The sequence below is a fragment of the Pseudonaja textilis genome, chromosome 5, assembly GCF_049901715.1.
Source record: "Pseudonaja textilis isolate UNSWEBS1 chromosome 5, rPseTex1.2, whole genome shotgun sequence".
Lineage (NCBI taxonomy): Eukaryota > Metazoa > Chordata > Lepidosauria > Squamata > Elapidae > Pseudonaja > Pseudonaja textilis.
In genome coordinates, this window is record NC_141994.1 from 43,463,435 (window position 1) to 43,487,373 (window position 23,939).

At 36.0% G+C, this 23,939-nt stretch overlaps 1 protein-coding gene across 1 annotated transcript in view; it reads left to right on the plus strand.

The window, feature by feature from the left end:
* The first annotated feature begins 8,001 nt into the window (after positions 1–8,001).
* The window catches only part of ANO4 (anoctamin 4), an 87,051-nt gene continuing 71,113 nt past the window's right edge, over positions 8,002–23,939 (plus strand). The window contains exons 1-3 of the mRNA XM_087934657.1: positions 8,002–8,186; positions 9,724–9,801; positions 12,065–12,298. Of these exons, the coding sequence (XP_087790783.1) occupies positions 8,069–8,186; positions 9,724–9,801; positions 12,065–12,298 (430 nt within the window). The 5' untranslated portion in view covers positions 8,002–8,068. The remainder of the gene's footprint in view (positions 8,187–9,723; positions 9,802–12,064; positions 12,299–23,939) is intronic.

A 23,939-nucleotide genomic window follows, 5' to 3' on the forward strand; every position in this document is an offset into this window, starting at 1 on the left:
TTTTGATGATGGGACCATGGGTATGTTGCAATGGCTTAAGTGTAAAAAATAGTCATAAGCCACTTTTTTCAGTGCTGTTGTAACTTTGAATGGTCACTAAATGAACTGTTGTAAGTCAAGGACTACCTGTGGTTACAGGCTATGCTAAAGTTGGACAACCAACAGACTTTGAATTGTTGCATATCTTGCAGTTCCAGTATAGTCACTGAGGAGCTGTACTTTAGCAACACTTTGAGCCAGCAATTATCTAATCCCATCTTGAAGAATGCAGTTATCTAAGAAAATAAAATGAAATATAGTAAAAACAACTTTAAACCATTTAAACATGAATGAAGAGAAACTGGAACCCTATTCTACCCCAAAGCACCTACTCTGTAAGCAGAGCAATCCTTTGAGAGGCATCTTCTGATCAAAGCAACATGTCTGACCATTTAGCCAGAGTCATCAACATTCTCTGTAGGAGTTCTACACTGAAGTCATCTTGAGTAAATCCCAGGTTTACACCCTATATGATGATTCCGTTTTATATTATTTGTACATTTTCTAGGTATTGATTCTTTGCAAACTATCTTGAAGATTTAAAAAGTTGGTACTAAATATTTTAATATTGTAATAATTTAATAAACAAAGATCAATTTCATTTTATCTTCCAATATAATGTTTTATTACAAATCTGTGTATTTGATAGGGGGGGGTGGTCAGGTGGGAAAAACCCACTTTCTTACAAGTTATTCCTACCAATTTAGTCAGAATGATGCAATAATCTTCTGTACAAAAAACATTCATTCTGTATTGGTCCCTGTGATGTCCGCTGGAAAAATGTAATTATTACCAAGTGTTATTCTGATGAATAGTATGTCTAATGGAGTTCTGTTTTGCTGAGTCTAGAATTGAAATAAGGGCATCATAAATTATGTGTACATATTACAGAACTAAAACATTTGTAATACCTGAAAAGTACTTATTACTGGTGTCAAAACAGCATTGCACCCACAGCATTTAAAAAAAATAAATTATCAGCATTTTTGCTACTTCAAAGATTCCTTGTATTAACTTTGAGAGTGCCATGTAAAAATCAATGTGAATGTTAAATTTATTTTGCTGGGATGCAGACTACAATTTCCATGAATAAAATATTTGATAATATTCATGGATGATATCAGCAATGTAAGGTCAACTTTTTGATTTATTAAATTTTAAAAACAATGGCAATGTAATAACTGATCTCAAAATATGAGAGAGACTGAAAAGTCTTTAGTAGAGGCTGATCTGTGTGCTTAGATAAGAATGATGATGTAGCATGGGTAAGCATGCAGTTTATCAGGGAAAGGTAAGCCAAGAATATATTAAGAACAAGTATTCAGTCTAGGTGACTACTTTTTCTTCAGATTGTTTTGCCTTAGCAAGGTAATAGGTTTAATCCAGCTTCAAAGGAGAAACTGAGAAAAAGATTCAGGGATTTATTAAATGAAACAGAATATTAATGGTCCCTTTACATCCCTTTATGCCTATCAGAAGGATAATAAGGAATGTATTACTACAAATTATATAACTTAAACATGTATTTCTTAAATCTAAGCAATGTTTTACCAAATAGCAAAAAACATATTTACTATCAATCATGCATCTACCTTAAGCCAAGCTTCATAATTGAAAAATAATAATTTAACTACTTAACTAATATAAGCAGGATGGGAAAAATGGATTTAACAAAAATAATTTATAAGCATGAGCAAAAGATGTGCTTGCCACTAAACGTCCTTGCTGTATCTTCCACACTATTGTAAATAAGGAATTACTCTTTTTATCTTCTATGCTGCATGATTTCTGTAATTCCATTCTGTTCCTTATCAATAACTTTTTCACTAGTGTTGCAAGAAGCCACTAATATATCAGATATTTAGAAAAAATGTTGTACTCAGTAAGTACTTGTTTTCCCCCCAAAATTAGTAAAAAGTAACTATGAATATTTAGGACAAAGATCTCTCCCTAGTACCAAAGGTGTTTTACATAGAATAAAATACCTAAAAATTTAAACCATTTCCTCCAAGTGTTAACAAAAATGCAGTAAAACATGACCTCACTTTGTTCATCATAAAACTATTCAATACAATCAGTACACATGAAAAAGATGGAGTTCTGAATGCACTGTTGTGGTTGCCATCTACAACTTGGATCACTGTTCATGATCAGACTAGACTCAGTCAAATCTCCACTTGAGCAGATATTTAGAGGCAAAGGGACAAAATGCAAATAGTGAAAATTTTCTTCCCTGCAATAGACACCATATACACCATGTATGGATTTCTGCTTGTGGAAGTCTCATATCCAGTGATGGAGTTCAAAGACCAGTCATTTTGCAGGGTGCCAAGATGTCCCACTGCCTGAGCAGCGTTTATTGCTTTTATACAGTTTTTACAAGCAGGAAAAGGTAATATAAAAACAGCGTTTGGATTGGTGAATCCCCTCACCAATCCTTAAGAATATACAAGTAAGGAAGTGGTGATGTTAGCAGGTGAGATCACGTACCTGCCAGGGACAGTGTTTTGCAAAATCCTGGTGATGTGAACTGGGTGAGATCATGCAGGTATTTGAGGCCCATGTAGGTATTGAGGCACGGCAGTGTGCTGCTCGTGTCCTCCTACAGGACCTCTATCTTTACTACAATTCAGATCATTTTTAAATTTCGTTTTTATTCTATCTTTCCTTTTAGAAATGTTGGGGGAATATGCTTGATTGAACTCTACCATCTTATCTACATAACAATTCTGTGAGAGAGTAAATTGTATAAGGTCACCTACTGAGCTACTTGGGCAAGGAGGGAATCTCTAAGCCAAGAATAAAGATTGATTTTCCTTGGTTCCTCTTTTAGGCTGGCTTTCCGGGCCTCTAATTCAAGACCAGCCATTCTCAGGTGGTTTGTTCTGATTGCAACAGGCTGTTCCTTGAGGCAAGAGGAATCATATAAATTAATGTGGTTATGTAAAGGACCAAGGAGGAACTATGGAAAAAACATTTTTTCCCTTTAGAAAATTAGACTACTGGATAATTGCTATAAAAATGAACTAATAAAGTATCCTCCATGAATGTCCATTGTAGATGTATACAGCCACACTGTACCTGAGAAGGGTATAATTAAAAAGTGATTTGCTCTTTTTTTTATTACATTAAATGTATTGTAAGTGGTCTTGAATATTTTTCATCCCTTTTCTATTTCAGAACAGAATACATGTCTATGTGGAGTGTTGAAACATCTGTGACCTATTTATTCACCCAAAATGAAGAAGATGTATTGCGGGGTGGGGGAGAAAATTAATCTTGTTGATTTGCTTCCAAAACTTTCTGGGGTTATATTTTTTCTGTTCTGTTCATTGGATACACTTCTTCATGCCCCAATTTCTTTTAAAGCTTTCCAGAGTTGTTGTTGTTTAATCAAAACAAACTACACCAAACAAAACATGTACTGTGTTTTGCTAAGTCCAAGTTTGAGACTGAAATATTCATAGTTACTATTTCCCAGTTCTTGGGGAAAAGGAGTACTCACTGGCCACAAATAGTTGAGATAAGCTCAGAACAGACAGCAGCACTTAGCCAGCTTTAGCTGAACTTAGCAGATCTAAGTGAGACAAAAAAATAATTGCTGCTTCTATAGTGTTGCAAGAAAACAACATGTCCAAGTCCAAATAGTGGGAGTCAGATTTAAGTTGCTACATCTTTATCCAGGGGCATGCATAAATTGATAAGAGTGTCAAACTGGCAAGCATAACAAGAAGATCAAAGGTGTGCCACCTTTTAAAATACATCACACATATTCTAAAAGGAATGGGTTTTTGATCATTTAGTCATGCCCACAATTGGCCTGCACTGTTGACCCATACCCTGCATGTGTGTTTCAACCTTTATGTTCATATAATATAAAAGTGAAACATTTCCTTCATGCTCATGGCAATGTCTGTTTTGATGTACAATAAAATAGACATTTAAAAGAAAAGTAGAGGTCAATATGTCTAATGTTTGGCCAATGAAAAATCTCCTTTACCAAAAAATTAACAAATAAGCATTTATGATTAGAAATATCATAATTTAGTTCAGAACCACTGCAGGAAAATATTTTTATTGTATTTGAAAGTAAGCATCAGATGTGATGGAAGGCTTGACTGAAATGAGTAATCATAGTTCAGAGTATATTAACCTTGCACAAGGTATAATTTAGACTTTCAGGGATCTGTGGAATCTCTTATCGTAAAATTGCTTAGAATAGTAGCCATCTAAGGATAAGTACCTTTTTCTGAGTACATTATGCAAACAATATTGAAATATTGCTGTTCATACACACTAGCATGGGATCCATTTGCTATTGCTTGGCTCATTCAGCATTCTCCTTAGGACAGAATAATTATTCATACCATTATATTGTAGAAGGATATGATATTACTAGGACTCTGAAAAGCTGCCTTCTGTAAATAATGTATCAGAGCTGTTAATAATAGTCATATAAGTTGCAATTCTTATTTTTTTCAGGGGATTTTTTGTCTTATTTGCTTGTGCTTGTACTTTGATGTTTTTCTTTTGAAGCCGTAAATGGGAACTCTGAATGCTGAAGATTAGCATATAAATTTTATTTTTATTTTGATTTATTTTGATTTGTCAACCGCTTACAAGATAATAGATATAAGTATATATGCAGTTATTAATACATGAAATGGGTACATATAAGAAAAATAAAAGAAACAATAAGACAGGGATGGTAGGCACGTTGGTGTGCTTATGCACGTCCCCCACAGACCTCTTAGGAAAGGGGTGAGGTCAATAGTAGACAGTCTAAAGTTTTTGGGGAAGAAACCACAGAGTCAGGTAGAGTATTCCAGACGTTGACCACTCTGTTGCTGAAGTCGTATTTCCTGCAATCAAGTTTGGTGCGATTAACCTTGAGTTTGTATCTATTGTGTGCTCTTGTATTGTTATGATTGAAGCTGAAGTATTCATTTGAAGGTAGGACATTGCAATGTATGATTTTATATACTATATTTAGATCAGACCGAAGGCGGCGTAGTTCTAGGTTTTCTAGGTCTAGAGTTCAAGTCTGGTGGCATAAGGTATTCTGCAATGAGCAGAGGAGTGGAGAACTCTTCTTGTGAAATATTTCTGGACTTTCTCAACTGTGCTAATATCAGATACGTAATGTGGGTTCCAGACTGATGAGCTGTATTCGAGTATTGGTCTAGCAAATGTTTTGTATGTTCTAATTAGTAGTGTGATATTACCAGAGAAAAAGCTATGTAGGATTAGGTTAACAATTCTTAATGCCTTTTTGGCTATGTAGTTACAGTGGGCTCTAGCACTTAGATCATTAGAGATGAGTATTCCAAGGTCCTTTACAGAGCTTGGATCATCAACAAGGTCTTGACTATTCAGCTTGTATTTTATTTTCTGATTCTTTTTTCGCCAATGTGTAAGACAGAGCATTTATTTGTTGAGATTTGAAGTTGCCATTTGTTTGACCATTCTGATACATAGTGAAGATCTTTTTGAAGGGTAGCTATATTGTCTGTGGTATTGAACAGCTTTACATCATCAGTGAAGAGAACGCAGTTGCTCTTAATATGATCACAGAGGTCATTTATGTAGAGTAGGAAGAGAGTTGGTCCTAGAACACTGCCTTGGGGGACACCACTATTGACAGGTATTGTGATTTGATAGGACGCTCCCAATTTTGACCATTTGTTGTCTGTTTGACAGGAATGCTTCTGTCCAGTTATGCCCAGTTGTCCAGAGATACCATAAGATTTTAGTTTTAGGAGTAGTTTGTCATGTACCACTGAATCAAAGGTTTTATAGAAGTCTATGTAGATTTTGTCTATTGTTTTTCCTTGATCGAGTTGTGTAGTCCATATGTTTTTACAGTGTAAGAGTTGCAGATTACAGGATAGTTTTTTTCTGAAACCAAATTGTTTATTAGAGAGTAGGTTGTTTGTTTCTAAGTGGAGGATGATGGTTAATAATTGATTCCATGACTTTACAGGTGATGCAGCATAAGGAGATTGGCCTGTAATTTTCAACTAGGCTCCCTTTTTGAAGATGGGGATGACCATGGCTTGTGACCATAGGTTAGGCAAGGAACTGATCCTGAAAGATTTTTCAAAGATTAGTTTCGACTATGGCAGTGGATAGCTTTTTTAAGAAGTAGGCACACATTCCATCCAGTCCAATAGATAGAGATGGTTTTAGATTGTGTAGTGCTTTTTCAACATTGTCTTCTGTAAAATTGATATGTATTGGATCATTGTAGTTTTCTATGGTTCGGCTAGGAAATACTGGGCATGATCCATTGCTGTTTACAAATGCTGAGCCAAAGAATGTGTTAAAGATGTTGGCTTTAATGATGTCGTTGTTGCAGTCTTTACCATTTGGTCCTATCAGTGGTGGGATGGACCTTGAGTCTTTTAGTTTGTTGTTTCTAAAATTGTAGAAAGCGCAGGTGGAATTGGTTCATAGAAGGTTTTCCTCTTGTTTAATGTGATAATTGGTGCATTCAGTCTTTATCTGGTGGCATAAATTTTTGTATCGGCTTTTGAAGTTGGCAACGTGACCAGATTTGTTTTTCTGCCAAAGTGATCTCTTTTTGGATTGAAGCTTCCTTATTGTTATGGGTAATCTGTTTTTTTGTTTTTGTTTTGGGAGTTGTTATTGGTACATATAGTTTGATGACTCTTTTGACTTAAAAAAAAGTTTAAAAATGTTTCAAGTAAACTTGACAAAAATAAGGAATCTCCTTAAGCTAGAACTTTGAATACCTTAAAAATAAATGAAGACATAAATATCTTATTCCTTTAGTTAACATAAAGCTTTTTCCTTGATTAACTTTTGTTCTGATAAAGCTACCCTGCCACCTCTAACCTTTGTGAAAACCTATGTTCACAATGGAGAGCTCTACGTGGAAATTCCGTAGTGACCAGAGGTGGTATTAAGCAGGTTCTCACCAGTTCTGGAGAACCAGTACAGGAAATTTTGAGTAGTTCAGAGAACCAGCAAGTACCACTTCTGACTGGCCCCACCGCTATCTATTCTCTACCTCCCGAGTCCCAGCTGATTGGCTGGGTCTTCTTTGGTTGCCCTGCACAGGAGAATGGAGTTGGAAAGCAGGTTAGTGGGGTGGAGAGGGAATGGGGATTTTGTAGTAGCATTTCCCCTGGAGTGGGGTGGGAATGGAGATTTTACAGTATCCTTCCCCTGCCATGCCCACCAAGCCACATCCACCAAGCCACGCCCACAGAACCGGTAGTAAAAAAAATTTGAATCCCACCACTGGTAATGACAATCTTGCAAACAAATCTGGTTTCTAATCTACGGCATCATCGTTTTCTTTTTGCATAGGAAAAAGATTGGACTCAGTAATTCTATGGCTGAATTCACACTTTATGCTAAACCGGAGTATACTGCAGCTTGTTAAGTTTTGGCTTAGTGCATTCTGTGACCTTACTAATTGTGATTTATAAACTATGGTTATAGCTTAGCATGTTGGGTAAACCTAGGCATTTATTCCATGATCCACATTTAAACAAACCATGATTTAATACAAAATGCCCTAACCTAGACAAGAAACCATCGTATTTGGCTCACTGAACTTTGTGCTGGATTTGTTCAAGTGTGTGCTTATTCTATCTATAAAAAAATTGTTTAAGGGGTAATTTTACATTGGGAATATTGCTTAAGGATTACCTTCCTTTCCTAATTGTCCTTCATATATCTATGCAACTGAAACAGCTAAAAGCCTGCTATTTCTGTTTCCCCCGGGTAGAAATGAGCATTTCTGAAAAAACTTTACAAAAATGAATCTACCCTTGTGTCGGTTTCGGAATAGACGAAGCAGCATGTGGAAGAAAACCAGCCCATGTGCATGCTGGAGGAAAAACAACTTCCAGTTGTTTCAACAGAGAGGGGGCAATATAATTGAGATGCTTGGCTTAGAATGTGGGTCCTCTGCACATAGTCGCTTTCAGAAGCAGAGAGGAACTTGCAGAGAAGACTTCGACCAAGCCGATGCACAAGGAATCAGATCTGCTGCAAAATGGGAACTATTCAGAAAGCAGAACTGCAAACATCGCTGAAAGATGTGACTATATTTTATACCCCTGTCAATAACACCATCGAGAAAATCAGCAGAATGGCTTCTGTGCCTGAATACGGTAAAACATCTCTTACTATTAAATATATATATTTTTCATTAGCAGTGAGGATTTTATATTAGTATAAAAATATGGGGTCATTATGGTATCACACTCTGTGTGCAACAAAGTATTAGGTTTCCAGGTTCTTTGCTTCAGTAGGAAGTAGCAGCATTATGGAAAAACACTTTACTGTCTTTTTATTTACTCACGTCCAAGATTGCATGACTATACTCATATGAAACATGGCATTACTATCTAGCCAGTCACATTTTAGCCTAGCATGGTTATGTGCCCAGTTTACTGTGAGTTTTCTGTGTGGAGTGACCACAGAAAATTAGGTTAAAATAGGAAATTAAATGATTTGCTAACTATGAAGTAAGCACCTTGTGTGAATGCAGCCAATGGATGTCTAAGCTAGGCGCACTTTTGCTGGCTGAAGAGAAAATGCTTCATTTTACTTTTAAGACAATTTTTACAGAGTTTTGATGTCAGAAGCAGTGAAAAGCTAGAACTGAGTATGAGAACTCCAGAAAGAATAATTTGCGCTGAATTTTTATACATATTAAGACAGAAGTAGTTTTGGGTAGAACTGAATTTCTTTCTGAGTAAATATACATAGGAACACTTTGCAAATGTATGTTTGGGCTCGTGCTGCTATTTTGGTCTCTGTATTAGTATTGTTAAAAGTTAATCTTAAAATTTACAGCAAACATGTATCACATTTTATCTGCTGCCATTTAAAACATTGAGATATCACTTGATTTTTTATTTGCAAAGAAGGCATATTTTTTTTAAATGTCAAAAATAATAATTTATAAACATTAGTGCCATTAATGCCAGACTTTACATTAATACATGTATCTATTGCAAAGTAAAGGAAGAACAGTATTTCCACAAATCAAGATTTTATAAATTGTTTTCTTTCTGGCACATAAATGTTGATATACTATTTATGAGTGCTAGATCCACAAGATATTATTTAAGATGAAATTCTCACCAGTAGAAAAATGAGTAGTTAATAATCAGTAAAAACAAATAGAGATTAATTATAGCAAAAGTTGAGTTTGAACCCTACATTTTAAAGTATTTCTCTTTCATAAATGGATTTCTGAACAAATTACTCAGTAGTACAATTAATTACAGAAATGGTTGAAATATGGTCCAAAATGGTCCAAATCAGAACTTTCATACCAAAGTAGATAGCAGGCATCCACACATATCCACACGCATATCATATAAGTTGTATTGTCATCATTATAATTCCATTATTTAAAGGGGAAAGTACTGCTGTTAAAAAAATAGAATAGCCTACTATACTGAGATAACATATTAACTACAGAAAAATATATATTTGTATACACCCCCCCCCCATTTACATTAACATATACATTTCAACCAATAAGTTTGCCCAATCTTTGCCCCTTTTTTTGGTCATGCATTTCCTCTTTATTGTCGTGTCCAAAGAGGATTTGTAGGAAAACTTAAGACTCAAATACAAAGTTTTAATTACAACCATTGTGTTGTATATATATATTCTCCTGCATTTTTATTTTAGATAATAATATTTCTCATGGCAGCAGCAGTCTTTCTGTTGGAACCAGCTACCATAGTTGCATCAGCCAAATTACAGTAGGTAAGAAATTGGATACACTTTGTTTTCCTTTTAGTTTATAGAAAAATTAATGTTGAACCTTGTGATTCTACTAATTTACAGTAGATATTGTAACAACGTTATGCATAAACTTTGTGACAAAAATATGTGTTTATATTTTATAAAAATTGTATAAAGAAGAGAACTGGGTAAATGAATTTGGAGAGCTGCTATTTCTTCTGAAGCTTGGATTTGATTTGTCACATGAAGCCTAAAACAGTTGCAATTTTTATAGTTAACAATTGTTATGAGACGGTGACTGTAGCTCAAGAAAAGTCATAAATCAACTGAAGGTATTTTGGATTTAGATAGGGACCAGACACATAATACATTACAATTTGTGTTGATTGTGAGATCCATGATTCTGACTGGTGATATGGTTTATGTAGATAAGCAATGGATATCCTTGGCTCAAACAGCTCACGTTGCCTCTTGTGGAGATTCAGAAGTCCTTTCTCTTAATACTGTGGAAATTTAGTGATTGAATATCAAGTTTAATATCTTTTACTGGTCAAACGTCTTATATGACCAATATCTGTAAATAGGAATTAGCCAAAAACTGAGGCATGATTCTCTGTCTAGGAAACCAGCAAAAATTGTCAATTGATAAAGGTTCCATACAGATTTCAAGAAGGTGCAAACATTCCAGAAAGAAATAAAACATGGGTGGTTTAGGTAATTGGGAGAACAGTAGATCCAGCAAATATTTCCTGAAATCAACCATTTTGAAGAAAGAGCTTCTAGAAGAAACTGAGGCAGAAAGTTGCTTTATATTTGCTACAATAAAGTTTGAGGAAATATCTAATCAAAACTAATTAAAAATAATTATTTTTCATCTCAAGAACTGGATGCTTAAATCATCTTATTGAATTTTCTCTTTTATAAATAGTTTTATTTTGTTCATTTTACAACTTTAATGATACCTACTCCTGCCTGTGTTTGCACTATAGATAGGCTTCAACTTATGATCATAGTTGAGCCTGGAATTGTGGATTTAAATTGTGCTGGTCATTAAGTGGGACACCGCATGATTGTGCACAATTTTATTATCTTTTTTGTTGTGTTCATTAAGCAAATGTGGCAATTGTAAGGTGAACTCAGTGGCTATTAGCAAATCTACCTTCAGAAATGGGTGTTTTTTGTTGGAAATTGAAAATAAATGCCAGTTTCTGGCCAAAACCCATCCTAAATTAGTCATATGACCCCGGGATGCTACAAACAGCCATAAATTTAATCACATGACTGTGGGTAGGACCCAATTGTCAGAACTTCAAATCTGAGTTGTGAGTAGCTCTGTGGAGGTCTGTTGGAACATTGAATGGCCACTAGGCAGTCAGTCATAAATTGAGGACCATCTCTATAGGAGTCAAATAGTCAAGTTTCTATATAGATTTATTTTGGTGATAATATCTTGATTAGAATTAAAACTATTATTATAACCAGCTTGTTAGAACTGTTGAAAAAAAATATTTACACAAAAGGGAGTTTTGTGAAATTGACAGGGAATTCCAAAACCTAATCTTCAGGTCTGTACAAACAAGATTCCATTGTTTTTTTTTAGATTGTGTGCAAATATTTGCATAATTGGCCATGAGTTTTATACATTCTGAAATTGCTCTGAATAACTGGTTTCAAACTGAATGACTGTAAACGTGACTGGCTTTAAAAAAATCAGTTACTAGACACACATATAAAGATATTCCAAGCTGTATTTAATGTAATGTGCAGATTTCTGTTCACTCAGCAAAAATTTCTCTTTCTTTCTTTTACCTTGGAACAAATCTTAAAGTGAACATAGAAAAGGGGATATATCCACTACACATTTCTAAGGACAAATAAATAGTTAGTTAGTTAGTTAGCTTGCTAGCTGGCTTATTAGAGCCAGTTTGGTCTTGTGTTTAAGTGGGAGACCATGAGTTCTGGTGTTGCTTTAGCCATGAAGGCCAGCTGGGTGACCTTGGGCCAGACACTTTATCTCAACCCAACTCACTTCACAGGCCTGCTATTGTGGGTAAAATAGGAGAAAGAAGGACTATTAGATATTTGTCATCTTGACTTATTTGTAAAAATAATAAAGCCTGTACACAAATAAATAAATCTCTAGATCTCTCTCTAAATAGCAGAGAGTGGTGAATTCTTCCCTATCTCCAAATCTGTTCATCTTTCAAAGATAATATTCTGTCAAATAGGGCAGTTTATCCAGTAAGGCTCTTCCTATCTTAATGCATACCTTGCTTATTTTCAGGTTTTGATGCTTCTGGCCAGTTCTCAATTGGACTTTCTCATTGGAAAAATCCCTGCTCTCAAGCTTTCCATCCTCTCCCTTTCCCTTTCTATGAAGAGGCTGGCACATCTCAGTATTATGTCCCACAGACCAACTTATCTGCTCCTGTGTCCTGTCCAGCTTCACTTTCTGTCACTCCAGTGCCTTCTTTCAGTGACAGCAGCAGTGAGGATTCGCTTAATGAAAACCTCACAGGTAAAAGAATTTGGGGAAAGGAAAAATAGCTTTTATGTTGGCATTGGGGTTCTTGGTTTAAATTATATAAAATAAGTACATAATCTGATGCTAATACTTTAAAATTTTGGGCATAGTCTCCTAGGTCTCTCCAAGAAATAACCTAATTTTGTTATTTGTATTACAGATGATGATTATTAAATAACCAGAAATAGTGATATTTAATTGCACTTAATTTTAATTAAATCAAACTTACATTTTGTCCTATCCTATCCATTGTTTAGATTACCATTCCTAACATGCTTCTAAAGGACAAGCTTGGTTCTTGATCAACAAAAGATTGTATATCATTGATCAGAGCCACTTCCTAAATTGCATCCTACATGAAAGTTGGTCAAATAAATTGTAGGATGATCGTTACTGGAAAATGAGAGTTTTACCAGGAATGGAAAATGGTTGGTTGAGATCATTTTGAGGCATTGTCAATATCAAAGAGAAAGTAAAAACAAGTGGAACAATGAGAATGAAAGTTGTCAAGCAGGAAGAGTTTCATGATTTGGATAGAAAAGCAAACAAGGCCAGATAGGAGTTTGTGATCAAGGCAGGGCATAATGGAGAAAAATGATAAAAATACTTTTCTAGAAGCCTTTATCTCTTGAAATTCTATTAGTTCTTAGTTGTTGTGCTGTCCCAGCCAGTCCTTGGGAATTGGATAGTCACTTAGGAATAATGAGCTGTCCCCTTAAGGGAATGCATCATGGTAAATGTAATTAAATGTATCCTGGGAAATGTAGTTCATGTCACGTGGCCACATCTGTAACCCCGATTGGTCACTAATTTGACCCTTGATGGGTTGGGAGAGTTTTTCCTCACTTTTGCCTGAACTCCCTAATTCATGGCAGCTGCTTTCTATCACTACAAGATGGGTTAGGAGATAACCATCTTTTACTACAAGACAGCTATACAAAGGATTGGTCATTAAAGAAGAACTTTGTCACAAATGTGAGTTATGAGGATACCTGATGAACCAATAAATGTACTTTGTTATGGACGTCTTGTTGAGTTTATCTATCTGCATCTGCACAGCTTAAAAATCCACTACTGTGCAGAATACAGAAAAGTTAAAGATGATCTCCTGAAACCCATCAGTATAAAGACTGTTAATTTGGATTTCTGATAAAGCAAAGTAATATTGAAGCCAGGAGTGAATATGCATCATATCTCTGTGTGTGTGTGAGCATCGGAACTCTTTACGTGCTGGTTGGATGGTGGGAGGGGTTGGAATTCCCCTACATGCCAAGAACAAAGAGAACTTTCTAACCGCAGAGTTGAAAACCAGTAAAAAAAAACCTCGTTTCTGCTCAATTTGTCTTCCTGCTATCTCAAAGACTCCATTTGCATAACAAGGAGAGTCAGATATTTCCCAGATCTCAAAGGAAAATCAAACCTCTGTCTTTAAACCTTCTACAAATGCAGTGAGAGACTCTGAGAAATCATGCCTGTATGCTTGTCGGTAAAACAAAAGCTGATCTCCCTCTGCTCATCTGGAAGGCAGGCAAAGCAATAAAGAGGCCAAAGTTATAAAAATTCCTCTGGCCAGAGCCGTCTCCAGAGCAATGGAAGTTGTCAGAGTTTGCAACAAACTTTTTAAAAAATAAAATAGTATTCATTAGCAGAGTGCTTATGTCAGGTTCTATATCTTATACTTGTATGTACCTAAAGAATAAGTATATTATAAAATGTGAAAATACAGCCCAATGCAGTAGAAGAATAATTGATTCTAAACAGACACTTAATCTTACCAAGTTTCTTTTATTAATGAATTTTCATTTAAAGAAACAATTATCTTAAACCAAAAGGAACCAGATATTGAGAAACTCCCAGCCAGACAAGGAGGGGGGCATTAAGCAGGGAGCTAGCCTTGAGATATTGTGCAGGCACGAGAGACATAAACCTGACTCCCTTATATTTTCTGTCTTTAAAGGGAAAAAGGGATACAAATCTGTGGACAGATTTCATCTTACCAAATAAGTTTTCTGAAGGTGCTATCATTTGTTGAGACAAGTTCTGAGTTTGATGATTATACTGTAGTATTCAACCTGTTAGCTTATTATTTCTTATAACAACTAATGAAAAGATGAAATAGTTAGGTAACTAACATTCCAAAATAAATGTTTTAATTATGAATAAATGACTAAACATTAGATTATCAAGTCTCTTTTCTTGTTCCATGCAGGAATCCGCATTAAAATTTCTAAGATAGATGACAGTTCACCTATACAGTGGAGCCTTGGGTTGCGAACATAGTCTGTTCCCGGACTCTGGTTGTGACCTGATTTGGTTGTGTCCAGAAGCAATTTACCAGGAATGTTCCTCTGTATTATATGTAGAACAAATGGTGAAAACCTTATACAAAATAGTTAATGGACACAAATTTGATATCAGGCCTCAAAACAAGGATAAAGTAATATACAATTTTATAACTTCCCAGGATAGATAAAACAGACCTCAAAGTGACTGTGCTGTCCAGACAGTATATAGTTAATTGGGAATTGGGAAAGTTAGTTAGGAATTGGGAGCTATCCCCTTAAGGGAATGCCCCTATTAAGTAATCTAAATCAGTGAATTTCAAATTGTTACCCTGAAATCTTGCAGTAAGTGATTTTTTTAAGTGATTTTTTAAAATAGGATTATTACTTAAAGGCAACCAAGTAAGTAAATTGATTCTAGCAAAAGCCAAGAATATGTATATTTTCAGAATACAGAATGTGCATGCACATGCATATTATGACTATTGATCTATCTCAGCTTTTCCTGCATGCATTTATTTATAAATTACGTGTTTTAATTACTTTTGTATGTGAATATGATGGAATATGTACCTATAGGACCAGAGGGAGAGACTTTTGGCAATACAAGAACTTTTGCTAGAAAGGTCCAAATCTAGAGATTGTGCAGTTCCCGATCTGGAGGTGGGACGGGGAAGAAATTCAGGGAAGACAAATCTAGAATCTCTCAGGATATATCTAGCAGTGTAGAAAGTTATAGCTTTAATTTGGCAAGATTTTGTCCAGTGGTAAGCAAATAAAGGATTTAACTCAATTGGATTTCACTATGTCATCTCTAGGCTTCGATCTGACGGTAAGAATAATTTCAGATTTTTTACTGAAATATTACAAATACATTTTCTTAAGTATCAGATCTCTGATTGCAAAATTATTTCATTAGCCTTTGAAACTGATGAATCACTATTTTAGGAATTGCAACTGCAGCAATATGGAAACTATTTTTCATGTGTCAAAACATTCTATTTTAGATTTAAATCCAGATACTTTTGCTAATATTATTAAGTTTATTTTTAAATGAGTGAAACATGCTACTATTTGTAAAAAGTTATTCGGAATTTGAAATTCTAACGTTTTACCCTACAATTGAGAAGCAAGATTCTAGTTATAGTTATATAAAATTTTGAAGGTATAAGTATTTTTTAATGGTACCAATGTGTACTTCCATCCATGAGATGGACTGAAGACATAAACACTTTTCTTATTTCTTCTGTAAAAATTAATTTATTTTGCCTGCAAATGTGCAAGCCATGTTCTCACTTTAGATTCCATGGTATACAAAGTAAGAATTAAACTGAATCCAGACTTTCTGGATGAACTCAGTTGGAAATACATGCATTCCTATTGCATCAGGGCTGAAGGATGGAGTTTGTTATGACCCTGGATTTCCAGTTGTGATGTGATTGTTGTACAGTATTTTTCAAACAGAAAAACAAAGCCTAAAGTCCCTATTGTAAGACGTGTATTTATTTTCTGTAAAATGTTTGAATTTAATTCTGCATTTCTGCCTGTAACACCTTGTCCTCTCCTGGCTCCGGGATGACTGCGGCGTGGGGGAGAAATAATGCGGCTGACTCCAAATCATTCGGACCGCAGGGGCTTCGGGTCACCTCCTCAGATAGGAGAGCCAGCGGGCAGCCAGCGAACGCCCCGGGAGGCCGGGAAAGCGGCGCTTCAGCCTGGCAAAGGTGTGCGCGGGGCTTGCTAGCCTCAGTGCCGAGCTGCCAGGGCTCTTGGCAACGGCCGACCGAGCAAGAAGCCTGATGCTGGCGAGGTCGCTCCCGCCACTTTTTCCACAGCTCCACAGAGGGGCGCGCGCCCCCGCCTCTCCCCTACACACACACACACACACACATATAGACAAACGCACGCGCGCGCAAATAGTCGCGAATTTAGGAAGGCGGCAGGGCAAAGCGAGAATCCCCGCCGCGGAGCTTCGGCTTGTGTCCCGACGAGAGAGGACCCAATTGCCTGCGTTTAGCTGCAGTGCTCCAGGGGCAGAGCCTTGCGCCCCACATTGGCCACTGCCGCACCGCGAAGCGTCGCTGACAGGTTTGGTGGATGTGTGTGTGTTGAGTCTTGCCTCTCGCCTCCTTCGCTTTGCCTTCGTCCTGCAGAACCAGGTGACTATTGGCCGGAGCTTTGCTTGAATCTCGTCCCGTTAAGATCGTCTTTCTAAAGGACGCCTCCTTTCCTAAGCTGCTTTTTTCCCTCCGTTGTTCCGATTCGTGTGGTAAGTGGCGGGTTTGCATAGATGGAGGTGTACGGTATTTGCTGCAGTGCTCTCTACCTCCCCTTCCTCCTCCTCCTCCTCGCTCTCACCCCTCCGGGTCACTTAAGCCTCGCGCCCTTCGTTTGCTGGCCCGTTTTGTTCAGGTACTTGGTTGAAGTCAATGCAGTTTCCTTCTAGATTTTGTTCCTCGCAACCCTGCAACCCCTCGCTTGAAATCCCGTTTGTCCTTGACGGACGGAGGAGGCATGGAAGAAGCGCCGGTTTGCTGTATGCTAGAACAATACAGAGAAATCCCGCGAAAATAAAATGGTGTGTTTGAAGATTACTGCTGGTTTCTGTATGCCAGATTACAGCCCATTCCATAAAGCAAAATAGCCCCGAGCTGAAAGCAAAGCTATTTGATCCAGTAGGTTGTGTAGATTTGTAATCCTGTGGTTGTTTTGTTTTTAATCTGAAAAGTTGAAATGTGTTGCAGCTCTTCAGAAAAAAGAAAAGGGTGCATAATGGAATTGTAATGGAGAATGTAATTGTTCTGACCCTACTTTGACAGTTAGTGCAACTTTAACTTGAATATGTGGGGTGTTTAGTAAAAAGCAGAACTAAATCATTATACAATACAGAACAGCAGCTTTCTGGAGTAGCAAGTCCTTACATTTTCCTTACTTCCTGTTAAAAAATAAAACACTTGTATATAATTTACTGTGAAATCATATATCACAATATTTTTCCACAATGTTTTAACGATTTCAATAAGATCATTTATCATAAACAATAATAAATCCTCAAAGTGCCACAAAATAAAAACTAGGACTTTAATTCAGATATTTTGAGCTTAATATGCAGTATTTGGATCAAAGATAGGTTGATGGGAATCCATGTGCTTCCTGTCAAAAATATTTGCTGTTTTTCATATGAATCATTCTTCCACCAGCATACTTGGCTCCCGGGCAACTGAGGGTCACATTGTACTGGCTGCTCAGCAGAAGACCACAGCTGCTAGCTTGGATAGCATACATCACATCTTAGGAAATGAAATGCCTGCCCATATTTTATCTATATTCCCCTCTTTCTCTGGAGGTTTGAAAGCAGAGTTTTTACAGATAATCAGAGTTAGAAGGGACCTTATAGGTCATCTAGTCCAACCCTCACCCAAGCAGGAGACCCTACACCATTTCTGACAAGTGGCAGTCCAATCTCTTCTTGAAGGTCTCAAGTGATGGCGCTCCCACAGCTTCCAAGGGCAAGCTGTTTCATTGGTTGATTGTTCTCACTGTCAGAAAGCTTCTCCTTATTTCCAGGTTGAATCTCTCCTTGTTCAGTTTCCATCTGTTATTCCTTATCTGGCTTATAGGCGCTTTAGAAAATAGCTTGACCCCTTCCTCCCTGTGGCAGCCCCTCAAATATTGGAAGACTGCTATCATGTCTCCCCTTCTCTTCACTAGACTAGCCAAGCCCAGTGTTGGCTAGTCTAGTTGCAAGATTTGGGTTGCAGACATTCAGACAATCACTAAATGGCATCAAAGGGACAGAAAACACCAATCCTTTGCTGCCATTTAGTGATCTCTTGGATTTGTGCTATGGAGATTCAGTAGGTACAAAAGTAAATATTTCCCTTAGTCAGCATCAATTAGTGCTTACCAAATTTACAATCCAGGTCATGTTCTTGGCTCAACTACAAAATGGATTTGCGTCTGCCTTCTTCCAGATTTTTTCATTGTTCTCACAGTCATGGGATTTCTTCATGGTCTCCTATCAAAATAATAAATAATCTAATTCTGTTTTGTGGGTTCAAGTAAGATAGACTAGGTACTATCATCAGCTATAGGCTGGAGTGCAGACCTATGCATTCACGATTTGGTATTTATTAATGGATTAATGATGCAACAGCAGTGAGATAATGGGCTTACATAATGCGTTTTACAATCATATGTTCTCCTGTTTGAGAGTTAACTTTCTACTTAATGGTACTTCTTTTTGAGTAAATGAACATGGAAAATCAAAGGAACAAAAGAGGCATCTCTGGAGATTCTTTAAGTACGGTAGCAGGTAGTTTAAATTTCTTATCTGAAGTGTAATGCAGGTAATGCAGTTTATGGAATAGTATTCGTTTTCCTGAACATAATAAAAGTTCCTAATTCTATTATCAAAGATCATTATTCCCAGCAGCCTTTCCCAACTTGTCATCTTTCAGGTATTTTGGACAATGGCTCATTCACTGTGTTGAAAAGAAATTCTGCAATCTTGTAGTCCAATATATCTGGAAAACAGCTGGTTGTGAATTGATAGTGGTGTTTCTCAACATCAGCAATTTCAAGAGGTGTGGACTTGAACTTTATTTTATTTATTTATTTGATTTGTCAATTGCTTACAAGATACAGGTATAAGAATAAACATAGTTTTGAATACCTGAGATGGAACTTATAAGAAAAATAAAAAGAAACAATAGGACAGGGATGGCATGCTTATGCATGCCACCCAGAGACCTCTTAGGAAAGGGGTGAGGTCAATAGTAGACAATCTAAGGTTAAAGTTTTGGGGGTTTGGGGAAGAAACCACAGAGTCAGGTAGAGTATTCCAAACATTGGCCACTCTGTTGCTGAAGTCGTATTTTCTGCAATCAAGTTTGGTGCGGTTAACCTTGAGTTTGTATCTATTGTGTGCTCTTGTATTGTTATGATTGAAGCTGAAGGTAGGACACTGCAATGTATCACTTTATATACTATATTTAGATCAGACTGAAGGCCGCGTAGTTCTAGATTTTCTAGGTCTAGAATTTCAAGTCTGGTGGCATAAGGTATTCTGCAATGAGTAGAGGAGGGGAGAACTCTTGTGAAATATTTCTGGACTTTCTCAATTGTGTGAATATCAGACACATGATATGGGTTCCAGACTGATGAGCTGTATTCAAGTATTGGTCTAGCAAATGTTTTGTATGCTCTGTGTGATATTACCAGAGAAGAAGCTACGTAGGATTAGAATGATTAACAACTCTTAATGCCTTTTTGGCTATGTACTTACAGTGGGCTCTAGCACTTAGATCATTAGAAATGAGTACTCCAAGGTCCTTGACAGAGTTTGGATCCTCAACAAGGTCTTGACTATTTAGCTTGTATTTTATTTTCTGATTTTTTTTGCCAGTATGTAAGACAGAGCATTTATTTGTTGAGATTTGAAGTTGCCATTTGATTGACCATTCTGATACATAGTCAAGGTCTTTTTGGAGGGTAGTAGTATTGTCTGTGGTGTTGAATAGCTTTACATCAGCATTACACAGTGGCTCTTAATATGATCACAGAGGTCATTTATATAGAGTATGAAGAGAGTTGGTCCTAGAACACTGTCTTGGGGGACACCACTGTTGACAGGTACAGAATTCCCCAGCCGATATGCAGTACAGACGATTCTTTTTTTTTTTTAACAGACTTTATTCAGTTTTTCACATTAAAAACAAAAATCTCTTTTTAGTGGACAACATATTTCCGGGTAATCATCTTTACATATAAATATGACAGAAATTATACATTGATATATGCATACTTAATTCTATTATTACCTTTTCCATTCCAAATTTCCAGTAAGGAGAGAAACAAACACATTAATTCTAGCCTCTTTCATTAATCTCAATCGATTTTGTTTCATTTCAATTATTTCAAATATAATCCTTTAGTATTTGTTTTTAAACATAAAGATAAACAATATTGTTTGCCTAATAAATAATAATAAAGTTTAATTCTAAGTTCTTTTATTAATCTCAATCTAAACATCTTTTTATTTCATTTCAATTATTTCAAATATAATCCTTAATATTTATTTTAAAACTAAAAATAAACAATATATATTTGCCTAACAGTGGTAATAATGAAGTTACCAATGTCTCTCCTTGCTTTTAGTAATCTATATTATACTTATTAATTTAGCTGGTTCTTTAGTCTGTCATATTCCCTTTCCATTACACATTTTTTTATGAATTCTAAATTAATACAGATCTTAACACACCCACAAAAAAAAAGAAAAAAGAGCAAGTATAAGTTTCCCCTCTTTTACTATTTTGAGTGTGGCACCTTAATGATTAGAATATACCTTTATTCCCTCATCTTAATTCCCAATAAACCATTAATCATTACATCTTTTCAATTGGATTCCACAGCATATCCCCCCCCTTTAATAAGAGTTATCAGTATCTATATTACCCTATTTTCTAAATATTTTTAATTGCAGAGATATTCTTATTACCCCTTGTCACCCTGCAGAATCCCCTTTTTAATTCATCAACCATTATCTCTGAAAAAGCAATTTCTTTTCAACATTTTACTAGTTCTGTGTTTCTTTCTTTCACATGCCTGTTTCTTACTGCTTCTCCTCCCTTTCTTTTCCCCATATCTTTTCTCATTCCAACTTATCTCTTTCTTAATATCTTCCTTTCCCCTTTTCTGCTGAATCTTCCTGCCTTTTCTGACTTCACAAGTATTCCCTCTTTTAATTGCTTTCTTAAAACTCAACTTTTTAACCTTCCTTCTTTCCCCACTTCTTTGTAGCGTTCTTTGTGTTAATTGTCTATTTAAAATGTCTTCTCCTTGAGTGGATTCCTCCTCCTCTGAGAATCTTTCTTCTTGTTCTTCAATCTCCATTTCCATCTTTTCTAGCACAGAGCAAAGTGATTCGCCTCTTTCCTGTAGTAATTCTCTCATATTTTTAAGTTCCATTTTTAATTCCCGAAGTGATATCATCATTCTTATATTTTATGATTGTTAAAGTCCACAAAAAGAAATCACTTTTACTTTCCTTCTTTCTTCTTTCAGTTTTTTAAAGTTCTCAGCTATTCCAGTCCAGGGTTTATACCAAAAACATCAATCAGTCCCACAAACAATCTTTCCTTCCTTGCTTTTTCCTTTATTCTGGTTCTGCTTTCACTTTCTAAAATTCTTACTTTGTTTCAATATTTCTGTAATGTTATATCCACACCAGTTCATTCAAAAACAAGATGCTTTCCCTTTTATTTAAATTAATTTTTTATCAAAAGGTGACACTCTCCATTATACAATGTCTTCACTTTTTCCCCCCTATATTTTTATTTAAGGTTTTTCGAACCTCAGTATTCCAACACAATCCAGTCTCCAATTTGTAAACTTTGTTATTATTATTCTTTGACAATCTTAAGTCCAGCTTTAGTTTTATACTTGTTTATTATTTTAGTCCAATTTCATTAAATCTTTAATTCCAGCTTCTTCCTTTCCCGGTTCGAAGCCCCATTTAGCTGTCAAAAGTATTTTTCTTTTTTTCTCTGTCCCTTTGTAATTTCGCCGCTCACTTTTCGTTTCTTAAAAATTCTATGTTACCTTAATCCTGGGGTACTTTTATTTGGTTATATTGCCCAGTTGTCCCGGTTCAGATGTTATCCACCTCTTTCTTCCCTCCTGCACAAATCTTAGTTGAGCTGAGTCATCCTCTTCGGGATGGCCATTTTAGCTGCAGTCGTATTCGGGAGGAAAAAAAACCAAGCCCGGGGGGGAGATGTGGCTCCCCACAATCAGGCTTGCTGCTTCCTCTTACTCCACTGCCCCTCGAAGGCACTTTCAGCCCCTAATCAGAATGATTGGGGCTCTCCGACGAAAGAGCATGAACAATAGCCGCAGAGAGTTGCAATCTACCGTCCGTCAGCGAGGAGGCTCTGCCTTCCGGTACAGACGATTCTTAAGATCCAAAGGTCCTCCCAACTATAAGTATCTACACCAACTGTGTTCACACCATAAGGATTGGATTAAATGATCTTTGGATATCTTCCAACACCAAAATTCTATGATTCTAATATACTGGTCAATAAACTAGGCAACCACAGTTCAGCTCTGAGTGTACACTGAACCCATATCGTTTAGTTTAGAGTGTAATGTGTCATATGGATCTTGATGGTTGGGTTGAAAAGGCCATGGTTAAGTTGATTCTGGTGCCATGCACATATAGCCATTCAGGAAAAATGGGAAATCATTTTATGTTGAATAATTGTAAATAGGATGCAAACGTACATTGAAGCAACATGTTTTATTAGTCTTACTATAAAATACAATTTTTATTCTTAAGAACCTTTCTTCAGAAAAAGATTGTTGTCTGAAAATGGGATGAGAGATATTTTAATATCTGAATTGCAGTAATAATTTTAAAAACAATGTAGGAAGAAGGTGGGGGAAACAAGGTATGTAACTACATGTATTTTGTAAAATATAGAGTGGGGACTTCCTATAATAGACTGTGTGCATGTTTTTGTACTTCAGAAAAAATCACATTTTAAACTAGAGGTCTAAAATACAATTCCTAAATTGTAGATAAAACAGCCTTTGGAGTTTGCTTGATAGGATTAGTAGAATTATTTTAGCTAGTACATCTCCAACTTACACATGGTATTGTGTGAAAGTATTATTTTCAGTGTATTTATTTGTCAGAATACTATAAAAATGAATAATTCTTATGCTTCAGGCATGTTCTATATCATAGAAGTCCTCTTTAGTCCCAACAAAAAATGTGTTCATGTACTTAACAGTTTCATGGGATGAAAATTGCATTTTGCTTAGGTGAATTAAGAATATTTTTTATGCTATACTCAAAGGATTGCACTGTATTACTAATCTTATACTTCATTACTAGAACCCAGAGAAATTTAGAGTTAACCCATCAACATGTCATCTTAAAATGGTAGCTGATATCCCTCTTTATGTGCAACACACTTCCTCGCAACAAGTGTGTATAGCGAGGTGTATAAACACTTGCAGGAGATTGTTAAGATCAAACAAAGTATCCTGTCAAAAGGAATAAAATTATGTTTTATATAATCAAAATAATTTATCATATAATCATTTACTGAAAAATAGAATAGGGATTACTGCGACATGTTCTCTTCCTATTGCGTGCAGTGACCAGCTAATAACTATAACAGCAGCAATATGTATATAAGCAAGAAACACCTTGTTTCTATTTTTAACAGCATCATGAAGATTTTTCCTTTGTTACATTTGAATAAAACAAAGCCTTCTCCTGTCCAATTAATTTATGTGTTAAACTGTGATTCCTATTAGCCCTAAACAGCATGGGTCAT